This window comes from Delphinapterus leucas, chromosome 19 (assembly GCF_059928025.1).
Source record: "Delphinapterus leucas isolate spDelLeu-1000000601 "Yukka" chromosome 19, BTC_Dleu_Yukka2, whole genome shotgun sequence".
Lineage (NCBI taxonomy): Eukaryota > Metazoa > Chordata > Mammalia > Artiodactyla > Monodontidae > Delphinapterus > Delphinapterus leucas.
The window spans coordinates 56,318,484-56,338,070 of NC_143147.1; the positions used below are offsets into that span (position 1 = coordinate 56,318,484).

Genomic DNA, 19,587 nt, shown 5'->3' on the forward strand with positions numbered 1-19,587 from the left:
CCACCCATGAGAAAACAGGGGGACGGCATCCTGGGCCAGGCCGCTCTCCCCCACTGTCCCTCAGCTGCCAAGAAGGCTGGGTCCAGAAAACAACTTGAATCCTCTAGAAACTCTCCATTTCCATCCGAGTGACTTTCAGTCCAGCTCTGCCGAGGCCCCTGCAGCCCACTCAGCGCCTTTGTGCAGACTGGGGAAAGGTGACCCGGCTGGTTACAACACTGCAGGTACAGAGCTTGGCAAAGGAAAGCACCCCTGCTTCGCCCGGTCCCAGGGGTTCCCTTTTCCCTTCAACCGCTCCCCACCTTCAAGCAAGAAAAAGAAAACCAGACGCTGCTAACGTGGAAACATCCCCAAAGGAATGGAAAACGGATGCTTTTCCAAGGACAAAACCTTGCTTCCTTCTTCCTGCTTCAGTTTCCTTCAATCCAAAGCCTTCCAGGCCTCACATACAGCCCTCATAACTCCACCTTGCCCGGGCCCAGCCGGCAGCAGGGTAAGGGTGGGGCCCGGCCCTCTGGGACAGGTATCAGAACCGAGAGGCCAGAACCCAGGGCAATCGCTCTCTGCTTGAGCACAGTGGGGCATGGAGGGCAGTGGGGTTTCCCACACACATTCAGCCTTGCCCTCTTGCTGTGGTTCCCCTTTCCTTCCAAGTCTGAAGCCCCCTTAGGAGGAAGTAAGCTGTTACCTGTGGGACGGCACCCACGATGCATGGTGATGGAGGGGCTCAGGCTGGACCAGGGAAGGCCGGCGAGGAGAGCCCTAAAGTCCCATCGGCCAGAGCCCACCCACACTTGGTTCTGAGCACCAAGACCCCTGCGCTGTCTCCTCCTGGGCTCTCAAATTTAACCCAACCGAACCAGGCTCCCCATGAGCCTGTGCCTCCCAATCGCAGGCATCACAACCATCCATGTGGTTGTTTGGTCAAGAAACATGTAGTCATTCTGTCTCTCCCATCCTGGCCACGAATTTTTCATCCAGTACTGCGGTCTGTCTGTAACATCTATCCAGAATCTATCCACTGCCAGCACTTTGGCTCCATCCTCATCCCCTCTTGCCCGGTTTCCACTTTTGTTCCCTTTAATCCGTCCTCCACACCAGCCACAAGGATCGTTTTTAAAAGAAGGAAGTTGGAACTTGTCACTTCGCTGCTTAAAGGCTTCCAAAGGCCCCCAGTCCACTGAGACTAGAACAAAAAGAGAACCCCAGTGGCCCTGCAGTCCCTGGGCCCCACCTGGTCCTCCCAGCTTCATCTGCCTCCACTCCCTCTCGCCCTCTCTGCAGACATTTAAGGACCAGAAAGAGTCATTTAAGGATCCTTTAAGGTCTCCTTTCAGGTCTTTAAATGAGCCAAGCTCTAGGCCACCACCCACTGTCCTGCCACCCCTCACACAGGCCTTCTGGGACCACCCAGCCAGAAAAGGCATCATCTTTCAGGCCTTCCACCACACCCCACTCTTCCTGCAAACTCTGACTCTAACCTGATACTACCTGCTCATCGGTTCCTTGTTTTCCTGACTCCCTCAGGGGCTACACCTCCACGAGAAGGGGACCACATATGTACCTTTGCTGCTTGCACCGGGGCTGGTCCATCATGGGCCCATAATTTGCTAACCCAACAAGCAAATCACTTTACCATGAAGTAAAGAGAAAGAGAACTTCAGGCCGGCCGTGGCCCCCACTGCTGCCCCGTCCAGTCTAGACTTGCAACTGGGACGCCCTGTGTAGTGGTGCAGATCAGGCAGTACCAACTGCAGGGGCCATGCTGACTGCAGACTATGGGCATGGTGGCCCTGTTGTGCAGCACCCAGCCCCAGGGGCTACAGAGGACGGCCCTGCCTGGAAGGTTCCACGGACACATCTGCGGACATGGTACCTAGAACCGTGCTAAGCAAGGGAAGAAGGAAGGAACCCCAAACTCCTTCCAGATCATGGAGCAAGAGGTGACAAGAGAACGCCATCACCACGTGGCTCTGGCTGAGGCTACACAGGCATGGTCTGCAAAGCAGCCCCGGGCCTGCAAGGCTGAGTGGACGCGGCTTGGCCTCAGCCTCAGCAGGAAGGGGGATGCACAGCAACAGCCCTAACGAGCTTCCCAGCAGGGCAGGAAGGCTCGGGTGGCTGCTTCCTTTGTGTGGCAGCCTCTGGGGGAACTAAGGAGGTTTAGGAGGATGTGCCTGTTTTTTTTTGTGGTGCCCGAAGCAGCTGAGATTGACGTTCTAGTGCTTGCTGTGGACTGACCCACCCTGAGTCAGTCTCCCCAGTGCAGGACCAGGGCTAGGGGCCTTCTCCAGGGCAGTGTGCCCAAGAGAACCACACAATAAAAACAAAGCCTGAAGCATAATGATGGTGCCACTGTTTACATGCAGAGGGAGTCTGTGCTTTCAAAAGCCTTTACCCAATTGTCCCTTTAAATAGCCAAGTCCTTTCATCCCCTTGCACATTTCATTTATACAAGCTCAGTCTGCAAGCAACTTTTTAAGGAAGGTGCTAGATTGGGGCAAGGGGGCTACCTCTGGAAGGATGCCCAAATACCCAGGAGTGAGGCTGCCTGCTAAAAGTCTCTCAACAGACCCATTTCTTAGCACTTAGTAACTGCTCAATAAAACGCAGCCATCATTACTGGTATGATAAATAATAATTAATGAAATTTTACACCTCCAAACCTGGGTGGGTGTCACTGCTCCTGCCTTGGGCATGTCCAGCCCGTCTGTCTGCTGACCACCTCCCTTCTGAGTGATGAGGGTGACTAGATTCTTGTCCGGGGGCCACAGCACAGCCCACCCTGGCATCTACACCCAAGCAGACAGTAAAACATGGGGAATCCCTTGAGTGATGGTGTTACCTCTGTGAGGCTCAGGGGCGGTCACTTCCACTTCAGTGTACTCCACGTCCAAGGTCAGAGGCTCTGCTCGAAAGAACCACAGCAGCCTGCGATTAGACAGAGTCTCCTTGGGGGGTCTCAGACCACAGTAGAGATTTCTATTCAAGTGATCGAAGAAGTCTGGGAACAGGGAAGCTGGATGCAGGCTTAACTCCATTCTAAGTGGGCGAGAAAACTCAGGCTGGGAGAGGTAATGAGGAGGCCTGCACTCCCGGGATGTGGAAGGACCCTCCGGCTCAGGTCCCGTTGTTACCACAGTGTGAGGACTTGTAAAGTTCATTAGATACAGAAAACAGCCGGCATCGGCCACAGCAGTTAACTGTAGAAGACTTCTCCATGGCCACAGGCACAGAACGCTTTCTCCAAGATGGAAAGGATCTCAGGAAATGGGGAACAGGGTCCCCAGCCTCAAACTGCTTTGAGAGTATGAGGCATACACATAGGAAATCAAGTTACACCCAGAATGGAACTTCCTGATTCAGAATGGGCTACGAAATAAGTCAGGAGGATCTCCCTTCTCTTGGATAGTAGAGGCACAGGTGTTTTTTAATACAGCATTACTGCAAATCATCGTGTTGTACACTTTAAACTTACACAATGTTATATGTCAAGTATATCTCAATAAAGCTGGCAAAGAAAGTGTTAAGAGGCTGGGGTGGGAAGAGGTGCGCAGGGTACTTTAAAGGTAGTGGAAACGTTCTTTTTTAAAGGACGATGAGTATGCAGTTATTTATTGAATTGCTATTGTTTATATTTTATACATAACTTATAAATATTACTTTGTATCTACTAAATGTTTAATAAAAATGAAAAATACATGAGAAAAAACAAAAAAATGAAAAATACACTATAAAAAATAAAATAAAATAGCACTGCTGCTTATCTTTAAGACAAGTAACAAGAGACACTAGACAGCATCTTTGGAGAAAGCAATAGCCATCTCCATTTAAGAGAGATGAGGAAATATCCACAGGTCTTCACAGCTTTTGTTCTTTTCCTAGGGGTCTTTTATATAAAAGCAAAGGTTTCTAATTTTTAAAAAGTTAGACAGATAATTACCTTTATTTTCATTTAATGGCTTCATTGCATGGTTTCCAACATCTTCATTGTAACCTAGTTGAAAAATAACAGGATGAGTGACAGTGGAATTCCTAGTTTTCTATATAAATTTTAGAAAACTCAGTGCCACTAACAAAAGGAGTCAAGCCCAAATTCTTCAGTGTAGTTGGCAACCAGCAGTGTAGCTGGGGTCCGAATACCCTCCTGTTGGCCCTGGGCCCCATCCAACCCACTGCCTGGTCTCTTTCTAAAACCGGTATGATGCCCACCATCGCATGGGAGAGACATGGCTATTTATGAGTTGTTCAAAATTCAGAATTGTTCACTAGAAGCAAGCTCAGAAGAAATTAAGCTTAATTCTAGAAGGGGTGAGCCAGTGACCACAAACATGAAGGATACTAGTGGACCAGTATCATTCAGCTGGAGAATTGGATCCATGAGAACATGGTTTAAAGATATTGCAATATCTCCAGGCTGCCACCTGGGCAGGAGCAAAAATTTTTTGATCTTTTTTATCAAGATGTTCTTTATTAAAAAGAATTCTTTCAAGTGTTACAAACACTACTCCTGAAGAACACATGGTTTTCCATTCCATTCCATTATGTATTTACAAATTACTATTGTGATTACTAACATACATTTATAAACTGAAATAATCCATGCAGAGAAAATATAATAAGAATTGGAGTATTTCCTGCACTTTGGAAATTTGGGAGGAAATTCTATTTTAATATAAGTCTTTATCAGCATTTAATTAAGAATATCATATCTTTGTTCTTATGTACAAATACAAATTACCAACAGAACCCACTTTATACCACAAAGAGGTATTTTCTCTATAGCACTGGATTACTTTTTGCTAAATATTCACCAAACTCTTCCGAATGTAGTTTCTTCAATGACATATTTGCTCTTTTCTCTTTATTGGCATATTACTCTTATTACGACATATGTTTTATTTTACTTTTTAAAAAGTTTATGATTCAGTACTATAGGAATTGCTCATTTCTCAAAAGATTTCTCAGGAATGCCCTGTAAAAGGTGTATTCTAAAAAGTTTTTATTTTGTGCGACGATGTTACAGAATTAGAAAAGAACATCAGGGGACTTCCCTGGTGGTGCAGTGGTTAAGAATCTGCCTGCAAATGCAGAGGACACAGGTTCGAGCCCTGGTCCGGGAAGATCCCACATGTTGTGGAGCAACTAAGCCTGTGCACCACAACTGCTGAGACTGTGTTCAAGAGGCTACAAGTCACAACTACTGAGCCTGCATGCCACAACTACTGAAGCCCGTGTGCCTAGAGCCCATGCTCCGCAACAAGAGAAGCCACCACAGCGAGAAGCCTGCGCACTGCAACGAAGAGTAGCCCCCGCTCGCCACAACTAGAGAAAGCCCGTGCACAGTAGCAAAGACCCAATGCAGACAAAAATAAATAATAAATAAATAAATTTTAAAAAAAAAGAAAAGAACATCAGTGTTTAATTCCCAAAACTGTCTGGGACAGAATTTTTGTGTGATTTAATCATGGCCCCCTCTGGGAAACAGACAACACCCCTGCTAAAAGGTGTGAACAATTTTCTCACAGACCTAATGGGATTAAGAACACCTGGGATTGGCTCCCCACCCTATTGATCTGACTCTCAAGCTGTGATAAACCTCACAACCAGGTATTCCATTATTGTACCACTCTTTTTTTTTTTTTAATGCCTCTATCAACAGTGAGATCTTTAAATTGGTTTCCCACTGGGGCAAGTTTGAAATGAGACTGCCTTGTGTTTGCAATAAATAATTCCACCTGAGAAGATGTTTTACCAATGCCTTCATTTTTTTTTTTTTTTTTTGCAGTACGCAGGCTTCTCACTGTTGTGGCCTCTCCCATTGCGGAGCACAGGCTCCGGACGCGCAGACTCAGCGGCCATGGCTCACGGGCCCAGCCACTCCGCGGCATGTGGGATCTTCCCAGACCGGGGCACGAACCTGTGTCCCCTGCATTGGCAGGCGGACTCTCAACCACTGTGCCACCAGGGAAGCCCCCAATGCCTTCATTTGATAGCTGGTCTCTCTCTTACAAATGAAGAATGATTTCACTTGCACAGCGTCCAGTGTGTGAAGAGAACCCACGCGGGTGTCCACAGCATTATAATTATTCTCCACCTTTCATTCCTTGGGATATTTAGAAGGTGGTGAAATTAGAGCATAATGTTCTGCCTTTCTTCTTACGCTTTTGTTTTGCTTGTTAGCTCACCACCCAATGACTGATTAGATTAAGTGTCCCAGCTTGAAGCCAGAGTTTCCCTTCCAACCTCACCCCACCGCCCATAGATTCTGCTTCTCAGAGGGACAGGAGAGTGTAGAGCAAGTTGGGAAAAACTCTTAACAACTGCACAAAACCATGACGGTACCATAATGTCTGTTGGCTTCAGTGTTGGGATCTGACAACGTCTTCTCATTGTTGGAGTTCAGAAGTGGTGCTGCTGGCCTTAAATCGAAATTTAAAAAGGAAAAAGAAATAACATTTTTTGGCTCTAACTCCAAACCAACAAAATAATCAAGGAAAGAGCATGAGAAAATCAGGAAGAGTTTTCTGAAGTGAGGAAAGTTTTACTCTCTCATTTGGAACTAATGCTTTCTTCAGCTCTATGATTATTTGACAAAACCCTTTTTGTGGTTGAAATAAGTGTCCGGGCCAAAGGGCGCACAAACATGAGGAGTCCTTTATGAGGTGAATCCCATGTCAGGAGGGGATTCCTCATCCTGTTTCTTTCAGGAACAGAATGATAGTTTCCATGCTTTGGGATTTTAGATCTCAAGAACAGTAAAAATAGTACAACCATTTTTAAGGCAACTCTATTTTGCCAAGTAAGTAAAAACATTTTAAATTCCATCTACCATTATAATTTCATAAGGAAAAGTGTAGACAGGACATGACCTCAGAATAAAGCCATTCCTTCCCATGAAGGACAGTTGGCAATCTTCCACTGAGACACAGACACACACGCATACACACACACACACACCCCTACACCGCTCACACCCAAGGTCCTAATTTTTCTGAGTTTGCCAAGAACCACTGAAAACTTCCTAATGACAGGAATCCCTCCAGACAAGTCTATCCACACCCATAGGACAGCCACCTCTCTTCCAAGCGCACTGACCTGGACATCTCCACCGGCATCTGCTTGGCTTTGAAAGACAAAGAAAAGAACCAAAGTCAGTATAAAGAACCCACAACCATATCAGACAGGAACACTCATTTCAACCATATTTGACTTGTTTGAAGATTGAATACCCATAAAAAGAGAGAACAGAACGCCAAATATATTCGCACTTTTTTAAAAAGGAAAATAAACGAAGCAGGTCTTCTCTTGGTCTTATACCAAGAGATTTCACATCATGTTCCCTGAAATTTGACATTTCGACTGTTTTAGCCAGAAGCAACTTCCCGTCATGGAATGTAACGGAGAGGAAGACAGCAGCACAGGAACCAGATGAGCCAGATAAACGGGCGACTATTTCTTTGCTTCAAGACCACTCCAAAAGTAAAGGCTTAATCAATCCCCGAGCTTTTAATTCCAAACTGGCCTGAGGCCAAGGCCAGACTCAGCCTTAGGACTGTTTTCCCAGGGGGGGCTGCCCCTTTCCTGCTTTAGGAAAAAACCCTCCTCATCCCATCTGTCTCCTCCCATCCCAGGCAGCAGCACCAACAGGGATAAGCAACCCGTCTTATCCCCCCAAAATTTTTGCAGACTTTACCGGTGCTGTGCCCTTTTGCTTGCATCTTGCTTAATTGACTCTGATTCCTGAGTGTCCATGAGTAATCCTGGCTTCCCTCCACACATGGCTAACCCCAAGCACAGGGTAGAAATCGTGGCACAACCAGAAGATTAACTGGGAGGCACTAACTGGGAGCGTGTGTGGGTGTCTCCACCCATGCCCAACTCTACCAACTGTAGGACTAGATGTTGCCAAATCCACACGAAGGGCTGCTTCTGACCACATGTAGATGCAACTTCCCCCAAATTCATCTTTTCTGGGGAGCCCAACTAAGAAAGCAATTGCTTTCACTTTTGCCTAGCTAAATCCAGGGGTGGTAAAATCTCCACACCCACCAAAGCCAAAATCTTTGGTTATCAAGGTGACACCCCAGGAGGAAAATGGCTGTCGTCAGGCACATGTCCTCGGCCCTCACTGGAGCAGAGCACTAGCCTCCCGTGAGGCTGAAACCCCTCACATCCATGACAGGTTTCCTGGCAGGGTAGCCTGTCAGAATGGAATGAAAGGACTGTGCTCACCCTTGGCTTTCTTCAGAAAATAGCATCTGGCCCCAAGTATCAAGGTGGTAATGATCACTCCGATGACAACCATTGCGATAAGTCCTTTCTTCCAGGGGGCAAGATAGACTGGAAGTGCAAAAAAATTTTAAATAGATCAGTTTTTCCTCTGCCAGCAAGAAATAATATCATCTCTAAGCAGCAAATAAGACTGATTTTTATATCCTTGTAACTGATGTCTTTCACTGAGCATCTACCTCTGAGGGACTCTGTGTTCATAGGAGGGGCAGAAATAGTTGTTTCTGCTATAAAACGAGTCAGTGATGGTCTGAAAGGACCATAGGACTGAAGGAGACTCTTCATAGGGTGTCTGTTCACCCTTCCTCGTTCTCCATAAATCACCCTCTGCCCACATAGGTGGGCTTCTCTAAAACCATGTCTGTTCTGCATGACCCACTCCTCTTGACCACAGGTGGTCCATGGGCGCACATTTGACCCAAGCTGGTGTCTCTCCACCGAGAATTTGTAATTAGGACTGTGTGAAATACTTCTAATTCCTTATAATAATCAATTCCTGTTTTATACTTAATTTGAGTGGATTTTTATTACCTGAAACCAAAGAGCCTGGCAAATGTGCTGGTCCCTTAACCCTCAGTAAAATGCACCAAACTCCCACCCACTTCCTCTGACAAGTGCTTTTCTAGCCTTGCCCTTGGAGCTCACACGACATTTTGCCGTTGAGACCTCGACTCACCTCTGACTGTCAGGGTGTTGCTTTGGAGGACATTTTTGGAGAGACTGGCTCTGTTGGAGGCCGTGCAGTAATACTGTCCCTCCTGCTCCTTGCTAGCCTTTGGCTTGTGCCAAATGGCATGGGTGTCATTCAAGGTGACTTGGTGGAAGGGTTTGCCCTCCTTTTCTTTGTAAAACTTGTATGTGATGGGACTAGATCCTTCATTCACAGAGCATCGAAGCACAATGGGCTTCCCAGACTCCACCTCCTCATTCAACAGGATAGAGAGCTTGACTTCATCCACTGGGGCTGGAAAGCAGGAAAGGGATTAGCACTGAGAAGAGAAGTGGGGAAGAGGAAGAACCTGACACGGCCACTGGTCAAGACCAGCTATCTGTGACTGTGACTCAGACTTGGACTTTGCCTTTTATTCAAGTCACTTGTGTTATCCCACGTTCTTCACAGTTCCTCCCCCGATTAGCCCAGAAGGGCAGCAATGGACACCTCCTGCCCTCACGTCTTGATTAGACACAGGATGCTAGGGACACCTCCCTTCACTTACCACCTCAAGTATTACTGACCACTTAGCTCAACTATACGATTAACTTATGTGTTCTACTAGGGTCTGTTCTGGGTGAGTCTGTGTGTGAGACTGTGTGTAAGTGTGTAAGTGAGAGTGTGTGTGTGTGTCTGTATCTGTATGTGATTTCTCTCCCTCTGCTTACAAAGATGCATGGCACCTCCAGATCTTACGAGCAAATAACCTTGACGCACTGCCTTCTCGAGCTCTTGTCCTGTTTCTCTCCTCCTTTGAATGATCTAAACCAATTGCCTGCATGTCCTCATTTCCCACTTTCTTGTTAGCCTGGAAACCTGACTTCTATCCCTCTGCTTCTGAAACTGCTTTGTATCTCTGGTTTTGAAGAAACTCAAAGATGACCTGACCCCTGACTAACTCATCCCTGTGTTCCCTGCAGGTCCAATCCATGGTAGATGTTCTTTCCGTCTTCCCATCCTTGGCCTCCCTACAGCTCTCGCCTGTCACCCAGCCCTTCCTTTGGAACTCAGCTTTCCCTGGGCTTCTGTGAAGCCTCACACTCTGATTCTCTTACCTCCTCACCTGCCACTCCCTCTTTATTTACCATTTTTTCTTCCGTTTGCCCCTTAAATGTGGACTTTCTGCAAAATTCAGTCCTCAGTTTGCCGTCTCCATTCTCGTCTTTGGTGATTTCATCTACATTATAGCTTCTATTTGCGAATTTAACACATAAACTTATGGCATTTAATGCCTAGATATATAGCTCTAGTCCAGGTTACTCCCCTGAATTCCAAGTCTTGACTTTTACCTGCACATTTCCACTGAGAAGCCCTGCCAGCCTCTCATTCCCAGCAGATCCAAGAAGAACTCATCTTGCTCCTATAGACAGACCCTTTCACTCCATGTTCAACCATTAAGATTCTGATCCTAAACTGTCTTCCCAAGTATGTTCCTGCTAGTGTCAGAATGAACCGATCAGCAGACCGGCATCTGATTTATGAATCACCCTCGTGTGAGTGCAGGGCGTGGCCAAGACCATGGAGCTGCCGATCCAACGAAAGGGGGCACCAGGCCTGGGATGGGATGGTGGGGGTCAAGCACAAGGACAGACTCCTGGAGGGTGCAGCCTGACCTGACAGCCTGTCTTCATGTGAAGCACAAGCGGGTGGTGGTGGGCCAGGCTCAAGAGCCAGACTGCCTGGCCTCAGTTCCCCACCCTACTGCCCATCAGCTGTTTATCTTAATCCCTGGTTGCCTCATCGTAAAATAAGGATGATATTAACATGGGGCTTACATGGCTATTGTAAGTATGAATGGGAATAATTTACTAACAGACTTCACATGGGGTTGTACATGTGGTCAGAGCTCAGTAAATATTAGCCACTAATACTGACTCACTTCAAACCAAGAGTTTCACATGGGCTTCTATGTTAGCTTCTTAAGGTACTGTAAGGTCTGAAGTCTCCACTCCTTCTGACTGATAGGACCAGCAGGTTAATCTTCCCAAGACTCCATTCTCAGCATGCCCTCCTTCTCTCTTCTGGTCCTTCTCTGCACACAGGACAAACCCCCAACTCCTAAGGCTGGCAGCTGATGCCCTTTACAGTTAGGCTCAGTTACTCTACCAGCTTATATCCAATGACTCTCCATTCCCAATCTTTCTTTCCAGGCATCTGACTTACCCACAGCCTTTAGAGCTGCTCCCTGGAGCCTTTTGATCACCTATTTGACTAGGCTGGGGACCATCTCTAGCCCTCTCTGCCCACCCACTGTTGAACCCTGGCTCCTGACCCAGCTCTTCCCACTCAAGCTAGATGATATCTTTCATGCCTTAAATTCCTATCACCATCATTGTAAGGAGAGTTCGTGTGACCATTAAACATGTGTTGCCTGGTAACATTTTTTTCTATATTTGTTTGCACTGTTATTCAAATATGTTAAATTGTTTCTTCACTATTTAATCAGGAGATCCTGTGTTTATATCATTGTTTATATCCTGTCATTATATCATTGAAAACAAAGAATATGTCTTCTTTTTCTGTATGCCCTACGGCATGAGAGGCTTAATATATATTGATGTTAATTTGAAAAGTATTGTTTCTCTTAGGCTATACATTAATAGTAGGAGGAATCAGGGAGTTCCCTGTGGCCTAGTGGTTAGGGTTCCGGGCTTTCACTGCAGAGGGCATGGGTTCAATCCCTGGTCGGGGAACTGAGATCCCACAAGCTGCATGGCATGCCCTACCACCCCCCCAAAATAGTAGGAGAAACTACTGTCCAACTCAAGATGTCCACGTGGTACGTGTAGACAAGCAGTTATTAAACAAAAAGGAGGAGGATGAAGAGGAAGCCTTTTTAAGCTTTCTACAACAAGATGCAGAACGTCTCAGAGATGCAAGTAATGGGCACTCCTAAGGCCTCCGGAAAGGTACAAGACAGAGGCTTGAGGAAAACTATCCATCTCAGGACAATGGTATATTTCTCTTGAGTATGAGAGTCCTAGTGACTGTTAGCCTGAAGCTCTGACTGCTGTGGGTTCCACACACAACAGAATTTGCCCCACCGAGGGTCTATGGTAGAGAAGAGCTCTGGTCTACAATTCTCAGAGAAGACTGTCAGTTCATCTAAACATGAGCAAATGCTAAGGGAGCCCCAAAGCACAACTTCTGTGCTTCCTCAACTTGGGACACTTTACGCTTATGATTTCAGCAGTTCACTTGAAAGGTTCTGGAAAAGGATGACACTGGCCACACTGATAACCCCCAGATATTTTCCGGCTCCATTTACTTGGGCCTTGGTCTGCTTTGCCACACGTCACGTTCATGGACTTTGCACAAGTACCACCCACTTCTCTTGTCCACCCCAAACCTTTGAAAATGTGAACTAAAGCCCCAGTCCCACATGGATTCTTCTTCCCACATGACTTACCTATCACCTTGACCTGCAGAAGTTCGCTGACCAGTTTGGTATGGGAATGGCAATTATCCGCGATGCAATGGTATTCTACATCTTTCGTTGGGTTATCTTTGAATATTGCGGGCTCATTGGAGCCCATGCTCTGACTCGCCAAAGTCTTACTTGCTTTTGAAAGCTGATAAAAAATGGGTGAGGTTCCGTTTATGGATTGACAGCTGACTTCTATGGTCTGTCCTTTTATCACCTCAGACCTGGAGTCATGAAAAATACTGGGCTTGGAAAGCATTTCTAGAACGACAGAGAGAGAGAAACAATCTGAAGCAAAACATCCAGCCTAAGGGATTCCGTCTCCAAACTCTGGGCTTGGCTTTCTCTGTCATTACTCGAATTTAAAATGCCTGCCTGCCTTATCTACCTTTGGAGGACTGCTTTAAGATTCTTGAGGAGGGAGAGGGAAAGAGAGTAATATAAACAAAAAAGGACGGCACAAATTCAGGAAGAACATTACATCCCCCTAAATATATGCTTATATTTTCACATATCTTATGTGCACATACACACACCTCATATCTTTTTTTTGTATTGAGAAAAGACACAAGAAAAATATTAAAAAATACAAGTACCCAAACAGAATATATTTTAAAACAAATTCTCATTGCCTCAGCCTCTCCTGGTAGTAAATTTCATGCCTCAGAAACAAGAATTATACTAGGTTATTATTTAGAAATTAGCTTATTTATAAAGCTAATAAAATGAAACGACCTCCTCCCAAGAGCTACAACAACAAAAAGAATTACAATGGAACGACCCACATTCGTCTCTTACATTATTTCCTTGTGAGGTAGATGACTGCTAAAACCCTGCTTCGGTTGAGAATAAAATCTTGGCTGGATTTAAACTGAAGGCTAAACTGAAGGATCATGATGAGTAAGAATAGTGACGGTGACAGCTTGCCTGGTGTTCCACATCCATTTAGAACCCCGCTACTCAAAGTGTGGTCCAGGGCCCAGCAGCACGAGCATCCCCAGGGCACTGGTGAGAGATGCAAAACCTGGCCCCATCCTGACCTGCGCTGTGCCCGGTTTTGCATGCACATTCAAGTCTAAGAAGCCCGGCTCTGGGTGGTCCAAGTACCTACTTCTGCCCACTGGGAGTCCCAGCCCTTCGGGTGAGCCAGGATAGGGATCAAAAGCTGGAACTTAGATCTTAAAGTTTAGTGTCGACTAAGCAGTGTTTCCTCCCTGACCCTTTGGGTGGCTGCCTGTTCAAGCAGCAGAATCTTGCCGATTCAGAGGCCACACCATCAGCATAAAGCCACAACAAAGCCATGAATGTGACTTTTGCCAACGACATTTTCCTTGATGCCTCTCTCCTGTACTCTGAGCAGAAATACCCACTTGCTGCTGTTTGGTCTCTCGTTTCCACTCCTCTCTCTTTCCCCCGAGTTCTTACCCCGCCTCAGTCTGAACCGCCTTCAGAACACAGAGGGTGGCGCCTGGCAAAAAATTCCCTTTCTCCCATTCAGTCCCAAGACCCTCAGAGCCAGCGAGGACGTACTCACCACACACAGCTATCTGGACCGCGTTGCTACTCTTGACCACCTTGCCAATGCCCGCGACGCAGGTGTATGTCCCACTGTCCCACTCTGAGGCTATCTTAGTGAAATTTTGAGCCTGCGACACAACCACGCCTCCCTTCTGGATGGTGAAGTTGGCTGGAGGTGCCCCTGGGATGGAGCACCACAGGTTCAGGCCTTCCCCCTGATCCAGACGTGTGGCGGAAGATTCCAGCTTTGGCTTGGAAAACAGCTCTGAAAAAAAAACAGTGAGTGGGAATGGGGTGAGATGTTTCTGGGTACCGGCCCGAAAGCCCATTTATGGAGAGGCCTTCGGCCCAGCTGCTTTTGACAGAACCATTTCCCAACTTCCTGCACAAAGTTTTCCTTTGCTTCTCATGTACCTGACGATCACACAATTGAAGAGCCAGGGTTCATTCTTCACCTGGGATTCCAGGTGAAGAATGGCAGGTTTGCCTCCCTCATTAATCCAATTTATTTCACAGACATGGATTAGAAAAATTTTGCAACTTGTAACGCAGCAAGTAATGACTCAGACATTCACCCATTTATTCATCCACTCACTCATTTCATTCCCCAAGTATTTATTTCAGGCCATCTCTGTGCTTGGCATAGGAGAGACAGCAATGAAAAAGAAACAGTCCTTGACTCCAAAGTTCTTAAGTCTAGCGGGTGATTCAGATAGTGTTTGCAGGAGAGCCCACAGAGGGGACACAGAACCTAGACTTGAAGAATCAGGAAAGAGCTCCTGGAGGAAGTTATCCAGGCAAAGATGGAAAGTATCACAGGCAGAGAGAATAGCATATGGAAGGCCTGGCAGGAGGTTCAAGCACCTCAAAGTTCAGGCAGCCTGGGACATAGTGGGAGTAGAAGAAAGAAGGCTTGTAGATCTTCAAGGAACTTGGGAACCACATAAAAAAGCGTGGGTTATGTCCTCAGGGCAGTGGGAACCATGGAGGGTCTGGGTCAGGGGAATGGCATCGGATGTGTGTTGCAGGGAGATCTTTGGGAGGAGAATGGTTGGGGTTGGAGGGGCCCAGACTGGAAGCAGGAGGCGATGTAGTCCAAGCTTGAAGCAGGGTCATGGCATGGGGTTGGGGACAAGTGGCAGCTTGGCCACCATCCCTCCAGCACTCCCCATGGAGAAGAATGAAGATGCCACCTGAAGCCTCCCAAGGTCAAACACTTTGTAAACTATAACATGCTATGCTACTGTAAGGAGTTATTAGTACCATAATGTAGGTTGGATGTCAACAGTAGTAAAGACTGAGGCTGTATTTCAAGAAGTCTTGCCATCTCCTAATTTAAGTATCCCCTGAACTATATCAATATTTTATAATTATGGTGAATGTCTTTATTTTCAGCAGCAGGGAAATTACTAATTAACTACTTAACCATTGTGGAGACTTGGATCCTTCGTGTAAGCAAATGTACAGTGACTTCATGGTTATGACCCTTGATGCAGAAAGAAGAAGGAGCCAGTAATGCTTGACACTATCTTCATATGAAGAAAGAGACTGAGACTCAAAGTTTCTCTTAGGAAACCTTCTTAGAGGTTTGAGAATGCAACTAGGAGTCAGGGACCAAATTCTACCTTTGGCTCTAAATTTATCTGCCATAGAGGTTTGGAAGTAAAAACCAACACTGTCATCGTCTTCACTGATATTCCACAGATGGAAATAGAACTCATTTCCATCATAATCAGTCCACGGTGTCTTCCTAGTTTCCTTGACAGGGAATAAAATAAAACCGCAAGTAAGGTGATATCCCAATAATTAATTCATTAAGGCACGTTCCATCTCTCTGTCCTTCCATACAATAAACATCGACTTACCTCTTTTCAGATCACCATCAAAAGCTCTAGGTTAGGAGTGGGGAAAAGGAACCGAAGAAACTGACCTCCTTAAGTGCCTTATGATCTCATTGGACAAACACCAAAAAATGTGAAAAAAATGACAGGAAGAATCCCACAGCAATGACTCTACATTTAAAAACACGTAAACAGGGGCTTCCCTGGTGGTGCAGTGGTTGAGAGTCCGCCTGCCGATGCAGGGGACATGGGTTCGTGCCCCGGTCCGGGAGGATCCCACATGCTGCGGAGTGGCTGGGCCCGTGAGCCATGGCTGCTGAGCCTGTGCTCCGCAGCGGGAGAGGCCACAACAGTGAGAGGCCCGCGTACCGCAAAAAAAAAAAAAACAAAAAAAACACGTAAACAGGGACGTCCCTGGTGGTGCAGTGGTTAAGAATCCGCCTGCCAATGCAGGGGACACGGCTTCGAGGCCTGGTCCGGGAAGATCCCACATGCCACGGAGCAACGAAGCCCGTGCGCCACAACTACTGAGCCCGTGTGCCACAGCTACTGAAGCCCACGCACCTAGAGCCCACGCTCTGCAACAAGAGAAGCCACCACAATGAGAAGCTTGTGCACCGCAATGGAGAGTAGCCCCTGCTCTTCGCAACTAGAGAAAAGCCCGTGCACAGCAATGAAGACCCAATGCAGCCAAAAATAAACAATAAATAAATAAATTTATTAAAAAATAAAAACATGTAAACAAAAATGCAAAAAATATAAAACAGCTTGCTAGGGTGGGTGCACAGTGGTTTAGAATTAGGAATACGATGTTGTCAGGGAATGTCTGTTTGTAAAGGAGGTAACGTAAACAGACCAGCTGGACCATCATGGGGGTTAACAAGGATGGGTCTTTTGTTCACTCACTGAACAATTATTTACTGAGTTCCTACAATGTGCCAGGCTCTGTGCTAAGTATCAATGTTGTCAGATGAATTGAGCCACAGACCTGGTCCTTCAAGAGCTCACCCAGGGCGGTGGAGAAGGATGCTAAATCTTTATAGTGACAGTTGACATGAAGACAGGAGAAGAGTGTGATGGGGACTGAGGTGTGACCATGGGACTCTGCCTGGGGGAGCACAGAGGGAGATTTGCGGCTTGGTCTTTAAGGACAACAGAGGTTTTCCAGTGGCCAAGGGGAAAGGATACTCCAGGCAGAGTGGGATGGGATGTTTGGAAGGGGGTGGAGTCAAGGTGAAGGTAATAATGATGTCGAATAGGTGCTTCTCCTACAGGTTGGCTGAAGGATGAATTGGAGCAGAGATGCTTGGGGAACCCCTGCAAGCATCCTGGTGTGAGGGCCAGAGTTAGGGTGTGATTGTGGAGACAAGATGAAAGGGCAGAGTTGAGAGTCCTGGCAGCACTTGGTGGCAGATTGGCTCTGAAAAGGTGGACAGTGAGGGGTGAAGGAAACCCACTTTCAAGCCAAAGACAAATTACTAATTCAATGATTTTTATGTTCACAAAATTATTGTGATTCTCCAACATCACTACATAGAGCCACTTACAGTGAGGCTTGATAGCAACAGAGGAGTGGAAAACCAGATGCGTAAGTGGGCCTGGAGCCATGTCCAAGGGCTTGCAGCACTTGAACGTGGGGGCGTTGCCTGCCAGCCCTGGCCTGGCTCCGGTAGCTCTACGTGGAACAGGACCACAGAGCACCAGGCTGAGGGGGTGGGAGAGGCAGGCCGAGTCTAACGCTCTGCTTTCTTGGGCCAGGGCGACTCATCTCCTGGTTGACTTGTGTCCCCGCATGACTTGGACTTCTGGATGTGGGGGATCAGCTACAACAATAGTATCTTATGGTCCAAAGATGCTTTACGTTTCCCTCAGGTAGGCTGGCCTGAGGGGTCGGGGTGCTGCTCTAACTGGTGAAATGGCCCATGTGTTTGTCACGTGGTCCCTGCAGCTCCCACAGCAGCACACCCATCCCTTTAATGTAGTTGTTCATTGCATTGCATTCTCATGATCTATTTATGTCTGTGAATTCTTCGAAGGCAAAGCTTGGCCTTAGGCAGCTCCCTATCCAAGAGTTGCCCAGCATGCAGAAGGTGCTCAATATATGTTGAACTGAATACTGTTCTCTAATGAGATAATTATATTTTATCAGTGAACAGTATGTGCCATCAAAACACTTGTCATTCTCAATAATAAACTAAATTGCTAGCAGGGTCCAACACATGCCAATCACCTGGTTGGGTAGTTGGCAGCCTACCTATGATACTGGTGACTGTCACTGTGACTATACACTCTATGCTTGACACAGAGCAGGCTTTCAGTAAATGAGTGAACAAATGATGAATGAATGCACACTTTCACTTGGGAACCAAGAAGTGCCGACTCTCTCTGCCTCTGGAACACTGTTATCCAATGCTCATCTGTTCAGCCAACAAATAGGTATTGAATGCCTAGTATGTGCCAGGCACTGTTCTAGGTGTTAAGGATATAGCACTGGATAACATAGATAATGTCCCTGCCCCCATCAGCTTACATTCTAGTGCGTGAATACATACAATACACGGGAAGAGGCAGAGTACTTTTTTTTTTGGCCGCATGGCTTATGTGATCTTTGCTCCCCAACCAGGGATCAAACCTGGGCCCCAGCAGCGAAAGGGCCAAGTCCTAACCACTGGACCGTCAGGGAATTCCCAAAGTAGAGTACTTTTTGAAAAGTAAAGCCAGGAAAAGGAGGAAGGAGTCCAACGGAACTTTTAGGTACATGGGTTTGGAACTCTAACAGGCCTGGGGGTGACCCTTGCTCTAATTGTTGGGTGAGTGACCTAACCTCTCAGCTTCAGCTTCCACCTCCATAAAGCCAGGATCATAATTCTTACCTTATACTACAGTTGTGAGCTTGAAATGAAAATGTACGTAAACCAGGCATACAGTATTCAACAAAGAGGAATTGGGACTATTATTTTTGAGTTTAGTCATGCTTTCTCATTCCTGACCCTGTCATAGGACCGGCACATGGATACAGGGATCTAGCATAGTATTTGGCACAGAGGAAAGAAAAATGTGATGTAATAATAGAAATACCAGCTGACACTTCACGGAGCGCTTACTCTATATGCAGCCCTTTATGGCAGGGTGATGTCCTTTGGTCCTTGTAAGAGTCCTAGAGAGCTGTCATTATCCCCATCTCAGAGTTGTGGCAAGGAGAAGGTCAATAACGCACCCAAGGTCACAGAGGTACTGAGTGGCCGGGTTGGGATCTGATGCCACAACCTGCACCCTCAACCACCACAGTGAGCGGCTTACTTGCTCTGTACTGACTTTTCCCCACCAGCACCATGGCCCTGCCTGAGCACATTCATTCAGACCAGCAGGAGCAGAAGGGTCAGCTCTCACTGTCCATCCTGGATTTCAGCACAGCAGCTTCTTGAGCCCGCCATATGCCGACACCCTCCAGCAGCAGCCCTACCTGTTATGTTGACCACGATGCTGCTGACCTTGGATATGCGGCTGGCTTCCACTTTGCACGTGTAGTTGCCGTTGTGCTCCACCGTGGCCATCACTGAGTACACGGCCTCGTTGCCGTGCCTGCTGTGTGCTACAATCGCCTTGTCCTTCTGGATTATGATTTCCGGAAACGACTGGGCCAGGTGCGTCACTTGAATGGTGCACTTGATGTGGAGATCATCCCCTTCTATGATCGTTCCCTTGGGGCTGATGTGGAACTTGGGATTAGAGAAGGATTCTACAAGAAGAGGACAAGCTTGTTGGATTCAGGTTCAAACCTGGGTGAGGGGGAAAGGCAC

At 46.8% G+C, this 19,587-nt stretch overlaps 1 protein-coding gene across 6 annotated transcripts in view; it reads right to left on the bottom strand.

Annotated features, from left to right (window-relative positions):
• The window catches only part of PECAM1 (platelet and endothelial cell adhesion molecule 1), a 93,185-nt gene that overhangs the window by 19,088 nt on the left and 54,510 nt on the right, over positions 1-19,587 (bottom strand). For all 6 annotated transcript variants that reach the window (XM_089901425.1, XM_089901426.1, XM_089901428.1 and 3 more), the window contains 9 exons: positions 19,251-19,526; positions 13,963-14,211; positions 12,414-12,689; positions 8,969-9,256; positions 8,236-8,343; positions 7,099-7,126; positions 6,346-6,422; positions 3,944-3,997; positions 2,846-2,908 (listed from right to left, as the gene is read on the bottom strand). In XM_089901425.1, coding sequence (XP_089757551.1) covers positions 2,846-2,908; positions 3,944-3,997; positions 6,346-6,422; positions 7,099-7,126; positions 8,236-8,343; positions 8,969-9,256; positions 12,414-12,689; positions 13,963-14,211; positions 19,251-19,526 — 1,419 coding nt within the window. The remainder of the gene's footprint in view (positions 1-2,845; positions 2,909-3,943; positions 3,998-6,345; positions 6,423-7,098; positions 7,127-8,235; positions 8,344-8,968; positions 9,257-12,413; positions 12,690-13,962; positions 14,212-19,250; positions 19,527-19,587) is intronic.